We start from the raw sequence: 18,598 nt of genomic DNA, 5'->3' as shown, positions 1-18,598 counted from the left end.
AGCAAAACCTCTACAATAGTCTTAAACTTTTCCTACTACATTGATTTGCAACATTTTCAGGCCATAACTTATCTGTCCAAATTGGACAAATGGTGCCTAGCTTGCACAATGTCAGCTGAGGTGGAACCCTGAGGCTTAGTTTGATGTCATTTGCCTAAGTGTGAATTTCTTTATTAGCTTTAGATTATGGCCAGTCTAGTTTTCTGTTGACTTCTTATTTTGCCACTAGCTGACAGATTTTTTTGTGTGCCACAATTGGAGAGTCAAGAAAAACACCTCTCTCAGGGAAAATGAGACCTAAAGGTGTAACAGCAACCACAGGGTGGTAATAATTATTGCATACAAATGGGAGTTGAGAAATAGAATATCCACAATGGGTGTAACACAAACTACCATGTTGCCATGGGTCTGCATCTCATCTTAAACATTTTGCCCGGGATCAGAGTTTTTAATGCAAGTGGGAGAACATTAATATGCACACTTAATCTGAGCACACAAAATATTACATTAACTTGTTTGGTCTAGTAGTCTGTGGAATCAGTAACATTACGTGGGAAGTGCATTAAATGACCATCTTACTTTGACATAATTCTCCAAAAATGTTATGGGTTGAGATAGTGCTTACTGTCCGCTATTAGTTTCCTCTAGCATTCCTTAATATTGCTGTAAAGTTACTAGAGTGGTCTATATACAAACCCTTTGTGTAGTCTGATTTCTATAGCATCCAGTTTTATGATTACGTTTAAAACTGATTCCATTTTAGCAAAGGTCCCCCATACTAGCCCTGCTTTTGCTAGGTTGTCCCAAGAGAGGGGTTGGGGCAGGGACAGGCAAGGGGATGAGGAAAGGTTGTCAGGAGTCTAAGCTCCCCCAGAGTGAGACTGAAGTATCCTCTGTGCTGCTTTGGATGCATGGGTACTTCCTCCAGTGCACTAAATGCCCTCATAGAAGCTATGTGTGAAACCAGACAATCACTACACTCTCAAACTCACACAGGAAAATAAGAAAAATATCACATCATCTGTGGGTGAACATATTTTACAGTGCAATTACTCCATCTGTCCTATCAGTTCTCTGTAAAGGAAACCTGCACACACCTTCAAAAGATGAGCATGAGAGCTAAAATTTCTAACTGTGCTAGACATTAAGAATCAGTGACTCAGTAGAGACATGGGCTATATGGTTTATTATAAAAATCTATAACCCACTTCTCCCCCCCCCCCCGCCTTTGAGTGGAGAGGTTTTAACAAGCCCCTTCACATTGAATGGTCCCTTGAAATGTATTAAGTAGTTTAAGCTAAATAATATGTTGTTGTTGTTTGTATTTAGGTGTGACACTGAGTAAGCTTCTTCCCCTCCCCTGATAAGAGCTCTGTGTGAACACAAAAGCTTGTCTCTGCCACCAACAGAAGTTGGTCCAATAAAGGATATTACCTCACCCACCATACTACTTACAGTGGCAGCTTGAACTAAATGGTCTTGTTGAGCACAAGTGGGAAGCTGATGCTGTCAGTTTCCTCTTTTTTTTAAAATTATTTACAGGTGCTTGTAAATTCCATGCAATTCTTAGTCATCTTTCCACACAAAAAACACGAGGCCATTCCAGCTATTCCTGAAGCATGATGGTAGAAATTAAGGGGGTGGATGAGCGCTGGCTGGCTGCTTAGCAGAGACGGGACAGGGGCAGGCCTTGATTCCTGAAGCTGGAGATTAAATGAGTTGCAGACGGGGACATTCCTGAGCGGCTCCCGAAGAGAAAGGTAAATTGCACGGGCTCGCCTGCCCGGCAAGGAGCAGTAGCATGGCACCAACTCAAGTGACGGCTTTGTACCGAGCCAGGCGAGAGCTGCTGCTTTTCTTAACGCTCTGGCGGGGTGTCACGGAACGAGGTGAGACTCTCTCAGGTTGCTGGGGGTGGGGGGTGTTTTTTTCATGTAAGTCTCCGGCCGTTGGGGGGGGGGGGGTCGGCGAGAAAAGCTGAAAAACGAGAACTGAAGAGAGCTCCACCGTCAAGGCCGCTAGAGCCGCTCTCGGGCTGCCCGTCTGGGGCTGTGGGGATGAGGGGCGGCGGCAGCCCAGCCAGGCCGGAGGGGGGCAGAGCTGACCCGGCCCCGCTGGATGGATTGTGGGAGGAGGCTGGCGATTGGCCGGCCAGCCTCAGGAGCGAAGATGTCGCCGATTGGCCCAAGCCCGAGGCGCTAAGTCTTTGCTGATTGGCTGAGCTCCGCACGCGTAGCGTGATGCGGTCAGTGCGTCCCCGCCGCCGCCGCCGCCGCGCCCTCTCACCGTGGTTTGAATGTGTAGCGGAGCCGGAGCTCTCAGAGCTGCCGCCGCTGGGGAGACCCTCCAGGTGAGGATCAGCCGCGCGCGCAGCGCGAGGGCCCCTGCGGGCGAGGCTCGGAGGGCGGCTCCCTTTCGCTGCTTTCACGGCGGTTCCGTGTTTATTCCGGACTGGGGATGGGCTCTGGGCCCGCGGCCCAGCGGGAGGCGCAGCTGAACATGCTGGGCCCACCGGGACCCGCCTTCTTCGCTTGCGCCCGCGAGCGTTGGTTCTTGGGCCGAAGGAGCAGGGAAAGGTCCTCCCTGATTGGTCTGCGCTGCTGTCAGTCTCTGGCGGGTAGCGAGTTAGTTGGAGGGAGGGTGCTGCTTCAGTCTCTCTTCCCCGAGGCCCCGAGCGCGCCCCCTTGGCGGGCGGGCCTGGGGTGCCAGCCTGCCCCGGCCCCCCGACTCCTCAGTAGCGACTGAGGGTGACGGTGTCGCCTCCTACCCCCTCTTCGGCACGCGCTCGGGGACAGGCTGGGTGCCGGGGGGCAGCCGCCGTCCTCCGATTGTTGCAGGGAGGGGATAAGGGGGCAGCCTCTGCCTTCCCTTACGGGCATCTCTCTCTCTCCTGTCCCTCGGGCACGTGGCCTGGCTTTACTGCAGTGTGATGGGTAGAGGAGCACAGGAGGGGATTTGCACAGCAGCGTTTCGGAGGTGGCTGGGTGAGAACTGGAGAAAGCCTCACCACATGGGTGGGATCTTTTCAGTCTTTGCTGCAGAAGTCTGTGGCACTGAGTTTCTCCCTCTCACTGTTGTGTTGCCTGCTTTTCCCCTCTCTCCCCCGCTTCTTTCTGCATACTAAACACTCGCTTGTTAGTACAACCAAAGGGAGGAAACTCAGGCACTCCTCTCTGGATGTAAGCTGGGTTCACTTCCTAGCACTGTAGGCGTGGGAAGGCACCAGCTTTTGCTGTAAAATACTTGTGTGCACTTAGTCCTTGTTCTAATTTAACTCTATGTCTGGTTACTGGCTGCAGTTGAAAGGAAAGAGAGGAGCTAGGATGCATTAAAAAAGAAGTGAAAATGAGCTAAGGTTTGAGGGGGAAGGAGGAGCAATCTTTAAATCTGTGTAATACTCCGGGCACTGTAATATAAGTGGGGATTTAGAAACCTGGAATGGATGATGGAGTAGTGGTGATTGGGAAAACATATTAGGCCTAATTACTCTAAAACATGCATGGACTTCTACTTGTTTAACAATTTTCTTTTCTCCATCTCTTTCTTGCTCACTACAACATAAAGTGGGTACAAGAGCTCTACTGCTTAAGTAAATGTGGTTACTTACAACCTTAAGAAAAGATGGGGTTAAGAGAATGTGAAATAGCTGCTGGGGAAGAGAAAAGTACCAGAACACGAGACAGCCATTACCTCAACGTGTATTGGCATCGTGCTCTTCTATGCATCTGAGGTCTGGGCTACACCTAAAATTTAGGTCAGCCTAGCTACTTTGCTCAGGAGTGTGAGAAATGTCATGCTCCCAAGGGACATAGTTAACCCAACTTAAACCCTGGTGTACATACAGCTAGGTTAATGGAAGAATTCTTCTGTCAACCTAGTTACCCCCTTTCAAGGGGGTGGATTTACTACATGGATAGAAAAACCCTTCCGTTTCCCTCACAGTGGGTTTTGTGGTATTTTGGTTTGCAGAGAAGATGGGTTTTTTGAACAGTAAATCATAGCACATGGCATTTCTTTCTACCTCTTGACTTTGCCCTCACTTTGTCTTGCTTCAGGTAAAATCCTAGCTAATACTTGTTTCCAAAGTATTGTGGCTTAGTCAATTGCTATTCCGTGTACTGTCTTTTCACTAAATTAAGGAAATAAGTATTCCTGGGGATGAAATTTATGCCTGATAAGTGATCTAACAATTTAGAGCAGAAATGCAGTATTCTCAAAAGTTCTTTATCAGAGGCGGGCAGACTACAGCTTGCGGGACTCTCCTGCCCAGCCCCTGAGCTCCTGGCCCGGGAGGCTAGCTCCCAGCCCCTCCCCCGCTGTTCCTCCTCCCCCGCAGCCTCAGCTCACTGCGCCATCAGTGCAAGGCTCTGGGTGACAAAGCTGCAAGCTCCTGTGGCAGTGCAGCTGCAGAGTCCAGTCTGACCGGCGCTCTGTGCTGCGCGGTGGCATGGCTGGCTCCAGTGGGCGCCACCAGTGTTCCAGGCAGCACGGTAAGGGGGCAGGAAGTGGGGGGGAAGGGTTGGGTAGAGGGCAGGGCAGTTTGGGGGGTGTGGTCAGGGGTCCAAGCAGTCAGAAGGTGGAGAATGGGGCATTGAATGGGGGCAGGGGTCCCGGGGGGGGCAGTCAGGAAGGAGGGGGGGTTGGATGGGGCGGCAGGGGGGCAGTCAGGGAGAAGGGGGGGTTGGATGGGGCAGTCAGGAAGGAGAGGGGGGTTGGATGGGGCAGTTGGGGGCAGGGGTTCCGGGGCAGTCAGGGAGAAGGGGTGGTTGGATGAGGCAGGGGTCCCGGGGGAGGGGGGCAGTCATGAATGAGAGGAGGGGTTGGATGGGGCGGCAGGGAGCACTCAGGGGTTGGGGGTTCCGGGGGTGATCAGGGGACAGGGAACAGGGGGGTGGGTGAGGCAGGGGGCCGGGCCACGCCTGGCTGTTTGGGGAGGCACAGCCTCCCCAACCGGCCCGCCATACAATTTCAGAAACCTGATGTGGCCCGCAGGCTAAAAAGTTTGCCTGCCCCTGTTCTTTGTAGTGTTCCATGAAAGTGGAGTGGGGAGAAATGTTTGGGTTTTTTTTCCTTTTTTCTGACACGGTAATCCTTGCCCTCAGTTAATTTGTTTCCCTCCTTAATATGTGAATTATTTTAGCATCTGTCAGCATAGACACTAGCCTGGGTCAAAACTCAAAATCATTTTTACTCTCTCTAGCTTAAGTTGTGGTCTGTAAAAGAAGATACGTTATTACGGCTTCCTGGTGTGTATTAATGTAAAGGGGAAAAAAGTTGCTGGCTATATAGCACCACAGCTACCAACTGAGCATCTGTTCACAATACTTATGTGAATGAGTTCATTGTCCTTCGGCTGGAGCAGATATTGGCCCATTAATTTCAGTGGGATTATTTATGTAAGGTGGTTGACACTATATTTGTCAGACGTATAGATGAACATAATTTGTTGAGGAAGAGTCAGCATGGTTTTAATACAGGGAAATCATGCCTCACCAATCAATTAGAATTCTTTGAGGGGCTCAACAAGCATGTGGACCAAGGGGATCCAGTGGAGATAGTGTACTTAGATTTTCAGAAAGCCTTTGACAAGGTCCCTCACCAAAGGCTCTTAGGCAAAGTAAGCTGCCACAGGATAAGAGTGAAGATTGGTAACTGGTTAAAAGATAGGAAACAAAGGGTAGGTATAAATGGTCATGGATTGGTAACTGGTTAAAAGATAGGAAACAAAGGGTAGGTATAAATGGTCAGTTTTCAGAATGGAGAGAGGTAAATAGTGATGTCCCCTGGGGGTATGTTCTGGGACCAGTCCTGTTCAACATATTCATAAATGATCTGGAAAAAGGGGTAAACAGTGAAGTAGCAAAATTTGCAGATGATACAAAATTACTAAAGATAGTTAAGACCAGGCAGACTGTGAAGAGCTACAAAAGGATCTCTCAAAACGGAGTGACTGGACAATAAAATGGCAGATGAAATTTCATGTTGATAAATGCAAAGTAATGCACATTGGAAAGCATAATCCCAATTATACATATAAAATGATGGGGCCTAAATTAGCTGTTACTACTCAAGAAAGAGATCTTGGAGTCATTGTTGATAGTTCTTTGAAAACATCCATTCAGTGTGCAGCGGCAGTCAAAAAAGCAAACAGAATGCTGGGAATAATTAAGAAAGGGATAGATAATAGAACAGAATATCATGTTGCCTCTATGTAAATCCATGGTACGCCCACATCTTGAATACTGTGTGCAGATGTGGTTGCCCCATCTCAAAAAAGATATATTGGAATTGGAAAAGGTTCAGAAAAGAGCAACAAAAATGATTAGGGGTATGGAACGGCTTCTGTATGAGGAGAGTTTAATAAGACTGGGACTTGTCAGCTTGGAAAAGAGACGGCTAAGGGGAGATAATGATTGAGGTCTATAAAATCATGACTGGTGTAGAGAAAGTAGATAAGGAAGTATTGTTTACTACTTCTCATAACACAAGGACTAGGGGTCACCAAATTAAATTACAAGGCAGCAGGTTTAAAACAAAGGAAGTATTTCTTCACACAGTCAACCTGTGGAACTCCTTGCCAGAGGATGTTGTGAAGGCCAAGACCATAACTGGGTTAAAAAAAGAACTAGATGAATTCATGGAGGATAGGTCCATCAATGGCTATTAGCCAGAATAGGCAAGAATGGTGTCCCTAGCCTCTGTTTGCCAGAAGCTGGGAATGAGTGACAGGGCATAGATCACTTGATGATTATCTGTTCTGTTCATTCCCTCCAGGGCACCTGACACTGGCCACTGTCGGAAGACAGGATACTGGGCTAGATGGACTTTTAGTCTGACCCCAGTATGGCCATTCCTGTGTTCTTATGTCTGAAATGGGACTGTGAAAACAGACTTCAATTTCTTTCTGTTTGAGGTTTTTCTGTTACTTTTATAGTAAGCTCTCCAGGGAGAAAAGCCCATTCTATCTTTGTGGAAATAAGAGAGACTGAGAGATGGGATTTCCTGTGGCCATACAGGACCAGGTACTGACTGACATGCCAGATGCAACTGAAAGGGCTTTGAAATTCTAAACTCCTGCTCTGAGCTCAGAGGAGGAAAGCATAGTCATCTGAGTTCAAAGTTGTTTCAACCTACAGTTTCCCAGAGAAGAAAATCTCTGATTAGAAAGCAAATAGGTTGAGAGTGAAGGGAATGGAATCTTAAGTCAGGATTTTTTTGGCTAAAGTGTCTTTTATTTCCTGATTGTAACAGAAAAAGGACAAAAGTAGTAGATGAGTAGTGGAGCGAGAAATAGAGGAAACAAGTTGTAAAGATGAAAAATCAGCAACAATTCTTGTAGTTACTATAAATTCCATCCGCCATGGGATTGTGGGAAAGGGGCTGTGTGTGTTTTATGGGTTCAGTTTTTACCACTGCAGCCATGTATTCAAGTCTATATAATTCATAAGTGACATGAGTTTAATTAGGGTGGAGTGTATCTACATATCTATATTATACAGCTGCTTGGCCAGGCTCTCCCTAGCTAGTATTTCCAGTCCATTTATTTCATGAGCACTGAACTTCATTCAGGCTTGGAAGATAAACTGAATGACTTATGTATTGGTTGATTCCCTGGCCTTGCAAAATTATACTTGCTGGAGTAAGTAATTTTTAATTATGGATGCATCAAATATTTGTTTTACCATGGTAATGGTGGATGAGGGCATTTTGTCATGGAGCTGGTAAAGTCTCATATTAAATATTACCTTTTAGTAGGATTTTTTTAGCTGATATGAGCTAGTGAATGTGATTATAGTCAGGTCAGCTGAAAACTGCAGGGAAAAGCGATGCCTCTGACCTTTCTGTTTTGGGACAGGATTCTATGCTTTTACAACATGCAGTGGTCACACTCATACTTGCCCACAGTAAGGTAAATGAAACTCCTGTGGCGTTACTGTCCCTTTAAAATGGCATATAAGTACATACTATACCATCAGGCAAAAATTAGCTCAACAAGATGGAGGCTGAATGCATTTGTAGATACGTTAGAAGTTGCTGTGGCTTGGTGATCAATACTAAAATGGGACACCAGGCTTTGGTTTGGATTGTAGTAGTATCTGCTGATACTCCAGTGGAAAAGTGCCTGTGTGTGTTCTCATAGCAGATTATACATTCTTCAGTTGGCAGCAACAATTAAAACCATCTCCTTTTTGAGAAGGAAGACGTCTAAGGATGGCTCACTGAAGTCCAATCTTATTTTTGCCTAAACAATAGGATAAGAAAGTGCTGCTTGGAACAGCAAAGAAAAATAGACCAATCTGGGAAAAGGAGAGGGAGAAAAAGAGCTTGAACAAAATTGAAATGTGTCTTGACTCTGGTTGAGTGATGATATTGTCACTTGTATGATCTCAACTAAGCTGTGAAGGTAACAGCTCACTGAGGTGAACCTGAAAATATGTGTAGGACAATGAGGGGAGAGGAAGAGTAACATAGGTTGGTTTCGGCTTGGAACAGCTTTCTGTTTAGAGGGTATTAATTTTATATTGAATGTTTTTTACCAGCATTTTCTTTTGTAATGTGCCTTTAAACAAGAGTCAACTCTCCAAAGAACTTAAAACTGTTCTGTTTTCAATTCTCTAGGTGCTCGGCTAACTAATAAAATAGTTGTTAGCAGTCGTACATAATTGAGAAAAATGTCATGCTTTCTGCTTTAGGGACATATTTAATTTCACATCAGCTTTGCTTGGATATAATACAGGTGATGAATGCACTTTCTGAAATTTCAAATGAAAATGTAAATCCTAAATAATTTTGTGCACAGCCTATTGGGCTGGTAAATAGATTGCATAGAAACCATTTTTTACTCAGAATTCTTAACCAAATATTTTGTGCATTTTAGGTTCTGCAGTTATGGAGCTCAGTGATGCCAATTTACAGACTTTAACAGAATATCTAAAGAAGACACTAGACCCAGATCCTTCTATACGGCGTCCAGGTAAAATAGTTAAAAATGCGTAGCACTTGGCTGAAAAGCATAGTTAAAGCAGGCTCTAGGTTTTTTTGCCGCCCCAAGCTCTGAGACCATAACTGGCCAAGCAAAAAAAAAAAAAGTGGCCGGAATTCCGCCCCTGGAATTGTGCTGCCCCAAGAACGTGCTTGCTTTGCTGGTGCCTAGAGCCAGTCCTATGCATAGTATCTGCTTAGCTCTTCTGTCTGCCTGAACTGCCACTGCAGTTTATTAGATGTGATCTTTTTCCTGCCTTAAACTGTTTTGGGTTAGTTTCTAAAGGAGTTGAGTCTTTTAAGGAACCTGTGACAAAGTGTGTAAATAAAAGCTATCCATAACTCTTCTCCCTGTTTTCCTTCTGTTCCATTTCCCTTCTTTTCCTAATTTCAAATTTATCTTATATATCTTCATATGGTTGTTAATGAAAAGAAGCAAATGCTATTTCCAAACATGGATAATGCTAATTAAAAATCTGGGATTTGCTGCTGGGAGTTCATGGCTTTTTAGAAATGGTGAGGATGCAATATTTCCACAGCTCGCTCTGCATTCAAAACTTTTGGGAAACGCTCTAGCACCACTATTACTTAATATTTGTCAATTTGTGTTGAAATAAAAATGCATTCTATTTACATACTTCTCTTCTTGAGAGTCACACTCATGAATTTAGTCTAATTACTAAATGGTGCTTTGTTTTCTATTTCAATGTTGAAGAATGATAGGGCTCTGTGTAAAAGCTAATGCATTTTTTGTTAAATTTAGCATATTATCTTACAGCGGAGAAGTTTCTCGAATCAGTTGAAGGAAACCAGAATTACCCATTGTTACTCTTAACGCTGCTGGAAAAGTCGCAAGATAATGTCATCAAAGTCTGTGCCTCTGTAACTTTCAAGAATTATATTAAAAGAAACTGGAGAATTGTAGGTATTTTGGTGAATAGTTGTGATAAAATGTAATATAAGGTTTTGCAGTAAACTATTCTTATGTGAACAGTAATCATGGAGAATGTTGCATACCCGTGCTTTGAGAGATAATAGATGGATCGTTCAGAAAACAAGTACAGATCTTGACTTATTGATAGGATAGGAATTGACAACATTTGGGTTCTTGAAGCTTGAGAGAAGACAGTAGGATTCTTGTTAATTTCACTCCCTTGCTGAATCATGAGAATAGAGCAGGATAATGAAATGGTGAAGGAAGAATATAGCATTTGACATTCACATTTCTGCAAAAAATACAGAAGACAGTAGTGCAAGCCTGGTCTAAACACAAAGTTGCTTCATTTCAACTAAAGGTTTGATTATTTTTTTTGTAAACCAATTGATATAAACCAAAAGAATTTTGTATGCAGACGCTCTTTAAATCAGTTTAGCTTAGGTCAGGTTGTAACTGACTTAAGCTAACCAGTTTAAAGAGTGTCCACACATGGGCATTATATCGTTTTAGTCTCTCACTTACAGAGATGTTGGAACTTAAAATTGTTCTTATTTTGGAGATCCTGGAGCGTTCTTTGTTCAAAATATTCAGCTGTAGTGAAATTTAATTTATGAATAAAACAACTACATTTGGGACCTATCAACCCTGACAATGTGGGGAGATTTTTGTAGGTATACCTGGCAGCTAAATGCTGAATTCCCACTGAAAGTTAATGGGAGTTAGATGCCTAACTGTCATTTGTGTGTCTGAAAATCTTCAAAGTATAAATTTTATAATGCTGGAAAAAATGCTTTAGGATTAACACAAACTAGCTGTTAAATCAGAATGTGAATTTTCCATTACAAATGGGATGACTATATTAGTGATGTAAAATTGAAGGCCTTTGGTGTCTGTCTTACAACAATTTAAATGGACGCTGTCATATCACACTTCTTTATATGAAACCTTGCATTTGTTGTTGTCATAATTAGTACCCAGCATACAGTTATACCAAAAGGTGCCAATGGTTTCCTAATTATTACAAGCACTCAGGATAAAGATGCCATGTAGTAGGTGCATCCAAAGAGTCATTAAGGATGCCATGTGGGTTCAAGTACTCCCTTTGTCTGGCAATTGAAATGCTGGGATTCACTTGTGTTGCAGATCAGCTGTACAGAGTATGTGCCCAGGTTCACCTTTCTAGGCCATGTGGTCTTAGTGAGCAGCCTTGGGCTAGGTATCTCTGAGGTATAAAGCTCAAGGGCTGGGGGAGGAAAAAGGGAGGAAAAAGAGTTTATCAAGCACATAGCTCACGTCTGCACTACAAACTTTTATTGACACAAGTTATGCTTGCATAAAGCTGCCACAGTTAGTCTATCACTTGTGCAAATGCACACTTGGCTCCTTATGTCAGCGCTTCACGTATGCGCCAGGAATGCTTGTTTCGATGAACGATGCGGTGCGCCATGGGTAGGTAACCCAGCGTGCAGCTCCCCATCGTTAAGTGCCCTATGTTTTGGAAAGTTTTGGCATTTCATGGTGGGGTATGAGTCACGCAGGGGTGACTGGGACTGTGGGGTTCAAGTTCTCATCATACGACTTTCTCTACCCCATAATGCCATCTCTATCCCATAATTTTCGTGCCTGTTTTGAAAATCCCATGACCCCACGTGGAGCTTGTTGCTGTCCACCATCTCTGACAGAAGCATGGAGCATGCACAGCTCTGAACTATTGTCGTGAGTATTGCAGGCATAGGACACATAATCCTCTGGTATTTGAAGAGCCGTGGAGAACTTGATGATTTTGTGAAGAGCAGATTGCTGTGGGACATAGTGAGAACTAGTTCAAGATTATTTTTGGTGTATGTGGAGCAGGTGCCAGTGGTGGAGCACTGCTTCTGGTCCTGGGAAACAAGTGCTGACTAATGGGATCGCATTGTAATGCAGGCTTGGGATGATGAGCACTGGCTGCAGAATGTTTGGATGTGCAAGGCCACATTCCTGGATCTGTGTGCTGAGCTTGCCCCAGCCCTCCAGAGCAGTGACACAAGAATGAGAGCTGCACTGACAGTAGAGAAGTGAGTGGTGATCAGACTGTGGAAACTTGCAATGCCAGATTGCTACTGTCATTGCAAAGTCATTTTGGAGTTGAAAAATCCACTTTGGGGATTGTTGTCATGCAAGTGTGTAGGGCCATTAATCATCTCCCACTACACAGGACTGTAACTCTCGGCAGCGTGCGGGACATAATGCGTGGATTTGCAGCTGGAGGTTTCCTGAACTGCAGTGGAGCAACAGACGGCATGCATGTGTCTATTTTGGCACCAGACCACTTTGCCACAGAGTACATCATGAGAAGGGGCTATTTTTCAATGGTTATGCAAGCGTTGGTGGATCACCAGGGACGCTTCACTGACATCAGTGTTGGCTGGTCAGGGACGGTGCATGACACTTGCATCTTTAACAGCACAGGACTGTTCAGAAAGCTACAAGCAGGGGCTCTTTCCTGATCGGCAGATTACCATTAGGGATGTTGAAATGCCAATACTGATCCTGAGGGACCCAGCCTATTCTTTACTCCACTGGTTCATGAAGCCATATATTTGCCATCTCAACAGCACCAAGAAAAGATTCAACTACTGGCTCAGCAGTTGGAGAATGACAGTTGAATGAATGTGCTTTTGGTAGACTGAAAGGGAACTGGTGTTGTTCACGAAAGTTAATCTTGGGAAGAAAAATATCCCAATGGTCATAGCTGCCTGTTGTGTCCTATATAATATCTGTGAAGCAAAGGGGGAATAGTAGTTGCTGGAGTAGAGGGCAGAGGTGCAGTAGCTGTCCTCTGAGTTTGAGCAGCCAGACGTAAGGGCTATCAGAAGACCTCAGCTTGGAGCTATATAGCTCAGGGAGGCTTTGAAAGAGCACATTAACAGCAAGCCACAGTAATGCTTTGTGGTGTACAGTGCTCTACCTGGCCCTATAGTTTGGGGGCTTGTAACAAATTGTGTCGTGCTTGGTACATGTCTGATGATTACACTTTGTTCACTGATCCTGTGAATTGTGTTACAATGTATAATAACAACTAAAGTGTGTGCTTTCAGTACAGTCAGGCATTCTGCAGCATATGTTGGAAACTAATAAAGATGAATTATTTTCCAAACAATACTGTTTTCTTGAGTAAATGAAAACACTTAAAAAAAAAAAAATTCTGTGCCAATTAAAACTAAATGCATTAAAACCTTAATAGACTTGTGGAACAGAGCTTAAAGAAGGGGAAGGAACATTCATGTCCATTTTAGCTTCACATACAGCAGTCGTGGCTCTTAACAGGTCAGTGTATGTGAAGTTGTGGTTGTCTTTAATGTCCCCCAGTGTGAAGCAGTAGGGGTAGGATTGTGGCCCCTGATGCCACGTGGAATGTGGGGTATACTGGAGTTCTCCATGGACTTCAGCGGGAGGTGAGCCTGGATTGTAGAACCATTAGGTCCAGAAGAGTCTGCAGCATCTGTGTTTGTTGCCAGAGAAGCCCCTTTATGACCTGGTGCATCTCCCTCACCAACTCCTGGGCCCTTCTCCTGTCTGATCTTTCCATCTCCCTACAGTTTTGCAATATTCATCCTCCAGGTCCTCAGTTCACAGTCTGATGCTTGCAAGATCTTGCTGAAAATGTTGTCCCAAGTCCTCCTCTTTCTCTTCCTTCTCTGGCTCAGACGCTCCCCTGGTGTGGAAGGGAAACCCCTGATTGCTGCAACTGCAGCAGCTACAGATAAAACACACAGAGGTACCTTTTTCAGTATAGTCACAATGGAAAACTAAAGTTAAGATTCAGAACTCCCTTTCCTTGCTCCCCTAAAATGTTAAACAAGAGGTTGACATTCCTGCTTCAGCGTGTTTGTGCGCAACGCCACTCACAGCTTCAGCTATGATATGCCCTGCCAGGGATGAGGGAAATGAAGGGGGGAATTGCTCGGTTGCATAAAATTATGAGTATAGGGCAATGGCACTGAATACTGGCACCATTTTTACGCAGGCATGGGCGTGTCTTTGCTCAATTGCCTGGACTGCAGTGAAGTCTCAATTAGGTCCTGGCTTGTGGCATAGCTGGACACACCCTCTCCCCGCCCCTCCAGTTGCATGTCCCCCGTCGTCATCCTCATCCTTGCTGTTCATATCAGGGGCCTGTGATTTGGGCTTCTCAGTGGTATCCATGGGGAAGTGTGGGATGGTGGTGGAGTATCCACCAAGTATGGCATGCAGCTCTTTATAAAAGTGGCAGGTCTTCAGCTTGGCACTGAATCGACTGTTGGCTTCCTTGGCCTTCTGGTATGTCTTCCGCCATTTCTTTGCTTTGAAACTGCTTCCTGTCATACCCTTTCTACCTCCCCTATGCAATCTGCTTATAGACATCCATGTTTCTATGGATGGTCTGAGCTGTGACTGCACATGTGCTCACAGGCCCAGGAAATCCAATCCTGTCTGCTCCTGGCTGGGGCATGTCTGGAGCATGTAGCTGATGTGGTGAGCTGGGCAGTTGTCCAGAACAATGGAAAACTGGTAGTTGTCCTCACCAAGATGGACAATCAGGAAAAGACATTTCAAAAATTTGAAGGGCTTTAACGGGGGGGGGGGCGTGCTTCCGGTCTCTCTGATGCCTGGGCAGGGGAATTCACAATTGTAACCGGAATGGTCAGTTTCAGGTATTATGAGACAGCTGCTGGAGGATTGTTAGGGTCAACATAGGTAATGCAGTGTCTGCGTTCACTCTGCGTCAACCTCAGTACGTTGACCATGGCTCAGTGCTGCTCAGGGAGGTGGTGTTACTATGTTGGCATAATAGAGAGTTTACGTCGGTGGGAGACAAAATTGGACACCTTCAACTAGGCTGATGCAAAATGACCATGGCTCAGTGCTGCTCAGGGAGGTGGTGTTACTATGTTGGCATAATGGAGAGTTTACGTCGGTGGGAGACAAAATTGGACACCTTCAACTAGGCTGATGCAAAATGGCTGATGATGACATAACTTTGTAGTGTAGACCAGGCTTTAGACTTGATAGGCCTTGGAGAAGAGAGTCAGAGGCACAAGATGCTTTTGGTGACAGGGCAGAGCTACCTTTCCCGAGGCTGCTGTAAGAGGGGGATGCCTATGTGCTGCTCATTATAAGTCCTGTTCAAGGAAACAGGATTTATGCGTCTTGTAAATAAACAAACTACATTAAGAGGTTCACTCTCACTTATTTCTGCTCCAAATAGGAAGCTGATCTTGCAAGGCCCTGAGTTCTGCTACTGCTCAGCAAGGGGTCAATAACTATAAGTCTCAGATCAGGAAAAAAAAAATCTTTCTCTAGTAGTTTTCAGTTTTATTTTGTGTATGTGGCAGTGCTTTGAAATTACTTATTCATTGTTTGAAGTTCACCGGATTCTAGGTTAACTTCACCCACCCAACAGAGAAATACCTTAATTTAATTCAAATTCACCTATAAGTGTCCATTTTGAGGTGGCTTGCCAGCCTCTTCAAACCAGTAATTCTGAAGGAGAAAGTGTAGTCCCTAATTTTATAGAAGCATTTAATTTTCTTGGTTTATCTGTGGAGATTGCTATTATAGTTCCATCACAGGCAGAGTTATATCATTAAAAATAAACATGTTGGCAGACACTCAGTTTTCTACACTGGATTTCCTTATTGTGGTGCAACATGCTCAATTTATGTAAAGAAAACTAAAAATATTTGGAGTATTTTTTCCTTTCATTGCACAGAGGAGTAATAGATGTCTCATAGTTAACTAATGTTTTACTTTTTAGATTGAAGATGAACCAAACAAAATATGTGAAACAGACAGGATAGCTATTAAAGGCAACATAGTACACTTGATGCTTAGCAGTCCAGAACAAATTCAAAAACAGGTAAGATTGCTTCACTGAGACCTTCGGGAGGATGTTGTGCCTAGAAGCCCTAATGGGAGATCAGTCGTGTTCTGGGGTCTCCCAAAGAGTTTACTGTGTGTGTATGTATAAAAAAAATAAATTCTGTGCACAGTATTTCAAAATTCTGCATATTTCATTTGTCAATAAGTAAATGTGGAGACTCCAGCAGTGTGGAGCATAGGCCACTGGCTGCATGGAGGTGGGAGATCACCCTGCAGCTGCCCTGCATCTCGGGACACGGACTCAGTGGTGAGGCTGCACCAGACCCTAACACAGTGCAAGGGCCGGACTTGCCCCAGAAACACCCCAGGGCCCTGCCCCTTCATGCCATATGTACCAAGATAGCAAGTGAGAGGGGGGCAGAGTCTTGCATGCCTAGCCCTGGCCCTCATCCAGGTGTGAGGCAAGCAGGTTTAGCCCAGTAGAATCCAAGTGTGGGGGAATCCAGGTGTGGGGTGAGAGGGTTCTGTGTGGGGCAATCTGGGTTTGGGAGGTTGGAGGGAGAGATACGGATGCAGAGGCTCTTTGGGGGTGTTCCTGGTGCTGGGAGAATGGGACTCTACAGGGGGATCCAGGTGAAGGTGGTTGGGGCTCAGCAGGTTGGTCTGGGTGCAGGGTGGGGGTCCAGATGCAGGGGGGAGGGGCTTGGCAGGGGTCCGGTTGCAGGGAAGGTGAGGATCACTGTGGTGGGGGTTCTGGTGCAGGAGACTGAGGCATTTCGGGGGGGAGTGGGGCGCTCTGGATATGGGGGGTCCGGATGCATGGGGGTTGAGCACCTATGACCCCTCCCACCATGGCTGAGGTGCGATGGGGGCAGGAAGCGCAGGGTGGAGTGCAGAGCTTCCTGCAGCGTGGGGAGGTTTCTGGGGGTGGGTCTGACCCAACCCTTGCTGCTCTCTGCAGGGGAAGAGGAAGTCCTATACTCCCCTACCCAGCTGGTGGTAGGAGCCACCAGCAGTGATGCAAAATTCCCCCAAGAGTAACTGTCGTATTTAAGTACTGATCACTACGTTATTCACAAATGGTATGATATAATGGTTATGTTTCTTTTCCAGTTAAGTGACGCCATTAGCATTATTGGCAGGGAAGACTTCCCTCAGAAATGGCCAGACCTGCTGACCGAAATGGTGAATCGTTTTCAGAGTGGAGATTTCCATGTCATTAATGGAGTCCTTCGCACTGCACACTCGTTATTTAAAAGGTATTAACGGATAAGTGTGTGGATTCCGGAATTTCTACTAAAATGCACGTACCTCTGCTTATTAAATTGAATTTTGTGGTTGTGTTAATCATTTGTGGCTTCTAATTGAAGTTACTGACTTTATAATGATTAGTAGCTTTATTTAAGTGGTTATTGAATTTCATACCTTACATGGACAGTTTTAACTGTAGCATTTAGTTCTTGTATTTGCTGACTTGACTTGTCTCAAGATTCAGAGTTCCTTATAAATAATTAGATGCAAGTTAAATTGGAATGAAGTGCTATTACCATTTTTTTCCCTGCCTCTCCCTTTGTTTGCCAGATACCGCCATGAGTTTAAATCAAATGAACTGTGGACAGAAATCAAACTTGTCCTTGATGCCTTTGCACAGCCCTTGACAAATCTCTTTAAGGTACAGCATTATTTCTGAGAGTTGTTTGATCTTCTTTTAGGGATGATTTAACACTTTAAATTGACTTACTTGTGAATTCTTATGGAATACAAGTTATTTAGAAATAGAAACATACTAAATTTTAAACTGAAACCAGGATGACAGAACTAAAATCATCAGTTCTCTGAATGTGCTGTCAATAAAATTGTAACATTACATGGCATTTGCAATACACCCAATACATTTCTGTTCATGTTTCCTATTAATCCTTTCTTCTTTTCTAGGCCACCATTGAACTTTGCAGCACCCATGCAAATGATGCCAGTGCTTTGAAGGTTCTCTTCTCTTCTCTAATTCAGATTGCAAAATTGTTCTACAGTTTAAATTTTCAGGTGAATCTTAATTTATTGTTCGTAATTATTGGGTCTGCTCTGAAAGAGCCAGAGTTGTTATGCTTTAAGCTGTTATGCTTTTTGCTGTACAATCAATTTAAGGTCCCCTCTGGCGCATGTTATCTGGTCAAGGTAAAAAGCAGTAACCTGTGCCTACGCTAGGGAATAGGCAGAGCTTGAGACTGACTAACATGTTTGCCAACCTATAGTTAATTTTAGTCTCTCTTCCTGATCTAGTAAACTCTAAGTAGCAGATCAGAGGGGCAAAAATACAAGGGTAGCTGGTTACAGGTGAATTGCAAAAGACTCTTAAAAACAAAACCCTGAATTTGTGGCCACTCTGCTTCTTCATGATGCATAAAGGAGCCTGAAAAGCTTTTGTTGCTTATTGTAAGGTGAACAATAATGAAAATGATCGAGAATGTCAATTTTGTCCTTTTCTGGTTTTGTAGGAGTCTTCAACCTTAATTATAAGAGTAGTGGTAAAGGTTCAGTGGACATTGTTTCCCAAGTGTCAAACTATTTTGCATGTATAATAAGGGTTGACAGAAAACAGTTATAAACAGTCTCAAGCAAATCAAATGAGAAGGGATTTTATTAACTTTCAGAGTAACAGCCGTGTTAGTCTGTATTCGCAAAAAGAAAAGGAGTACTTGTGGCACCTTAGAGACTAACCAGTTTATTTGAGCATAAGCTTTCGTGAGCTACAGCTCACGAAAGCTTATGCTCAAATAAACTGGTTTATGCTTATGCTCAAATAAACTGGCTGTGAGCTGTAGCTCATGAAAGCTT

General features: G+C 44.4%; 1 protein-coding gene across 3 annotated transcripts in view; it reads left to right on the top strand.

Moving 5' to 3' along the window:
* The first annotated feature begins 2,219 nt into the window (after positions 1-2,219).
* The window catches only part of CSE1L (chromosome segregation 1 like), a 35,000-nt gene continuing 18,621 nt past the window's right edge, over positions 2,220-18,598 (top strand). Inside the window, exons 1-7 of one of the 3 annotated variants that reach the window (XM_077831824.1) lie at positions 2,220-2,350; positions 8,879-8,974; positions 9,761-9,903; positions 15,699-15,800; positions 16,877-17,022; positions 17,345-17,435; positions 17,699-17,806. In XM_077831824.1, coding sequence (XP_077687950.1) covers positions 8,890-8,974; positions 9,761-9,903; positions 15,699-15,800; positions 16,877-17,022; positions 17,345-17,435; positions 17,699-17,806 — 675 coding nt within the window. In that variant the 5' untranslated portion in view covers positions 2,220-2,350; positions 8,879-8,889. Of the gene's footprint in view, positions 2,351-4,470; positions 4,491-6,958; positions 7,023-8,878; positions 8,975-9,760; positions 9,904-15,698; positions 15,801-16,876; positions 17,023-17,344; positions 17,436-17,698; positions 17,807-18,598 lie in introns of those variants that run through there. The other 2 variants (XM_077831823.1, XM_077831826.1) reach the window with 2 other exon arrangements.

Source organism: Eretmochelys imbricata, chromosome 13 (genome assembly GCF_965152235.1).
Source record: "Eretmochelys imbricata isolate rEreImb1 chromosome 13, rEreImb1.hap1, whole genome shotgun sequence".
Lineage (NCBI taxonomy): Eukaryota > Metazoa > Chordata > Testudines > Cheloniidae > Eretmochelys > Eretmochelys imbricata.
The sequence above is the reverse complement of the archived record's forward strand: the minus strand, read 5'-3'. Positions and strand labels throughout refer to the sequence as shown.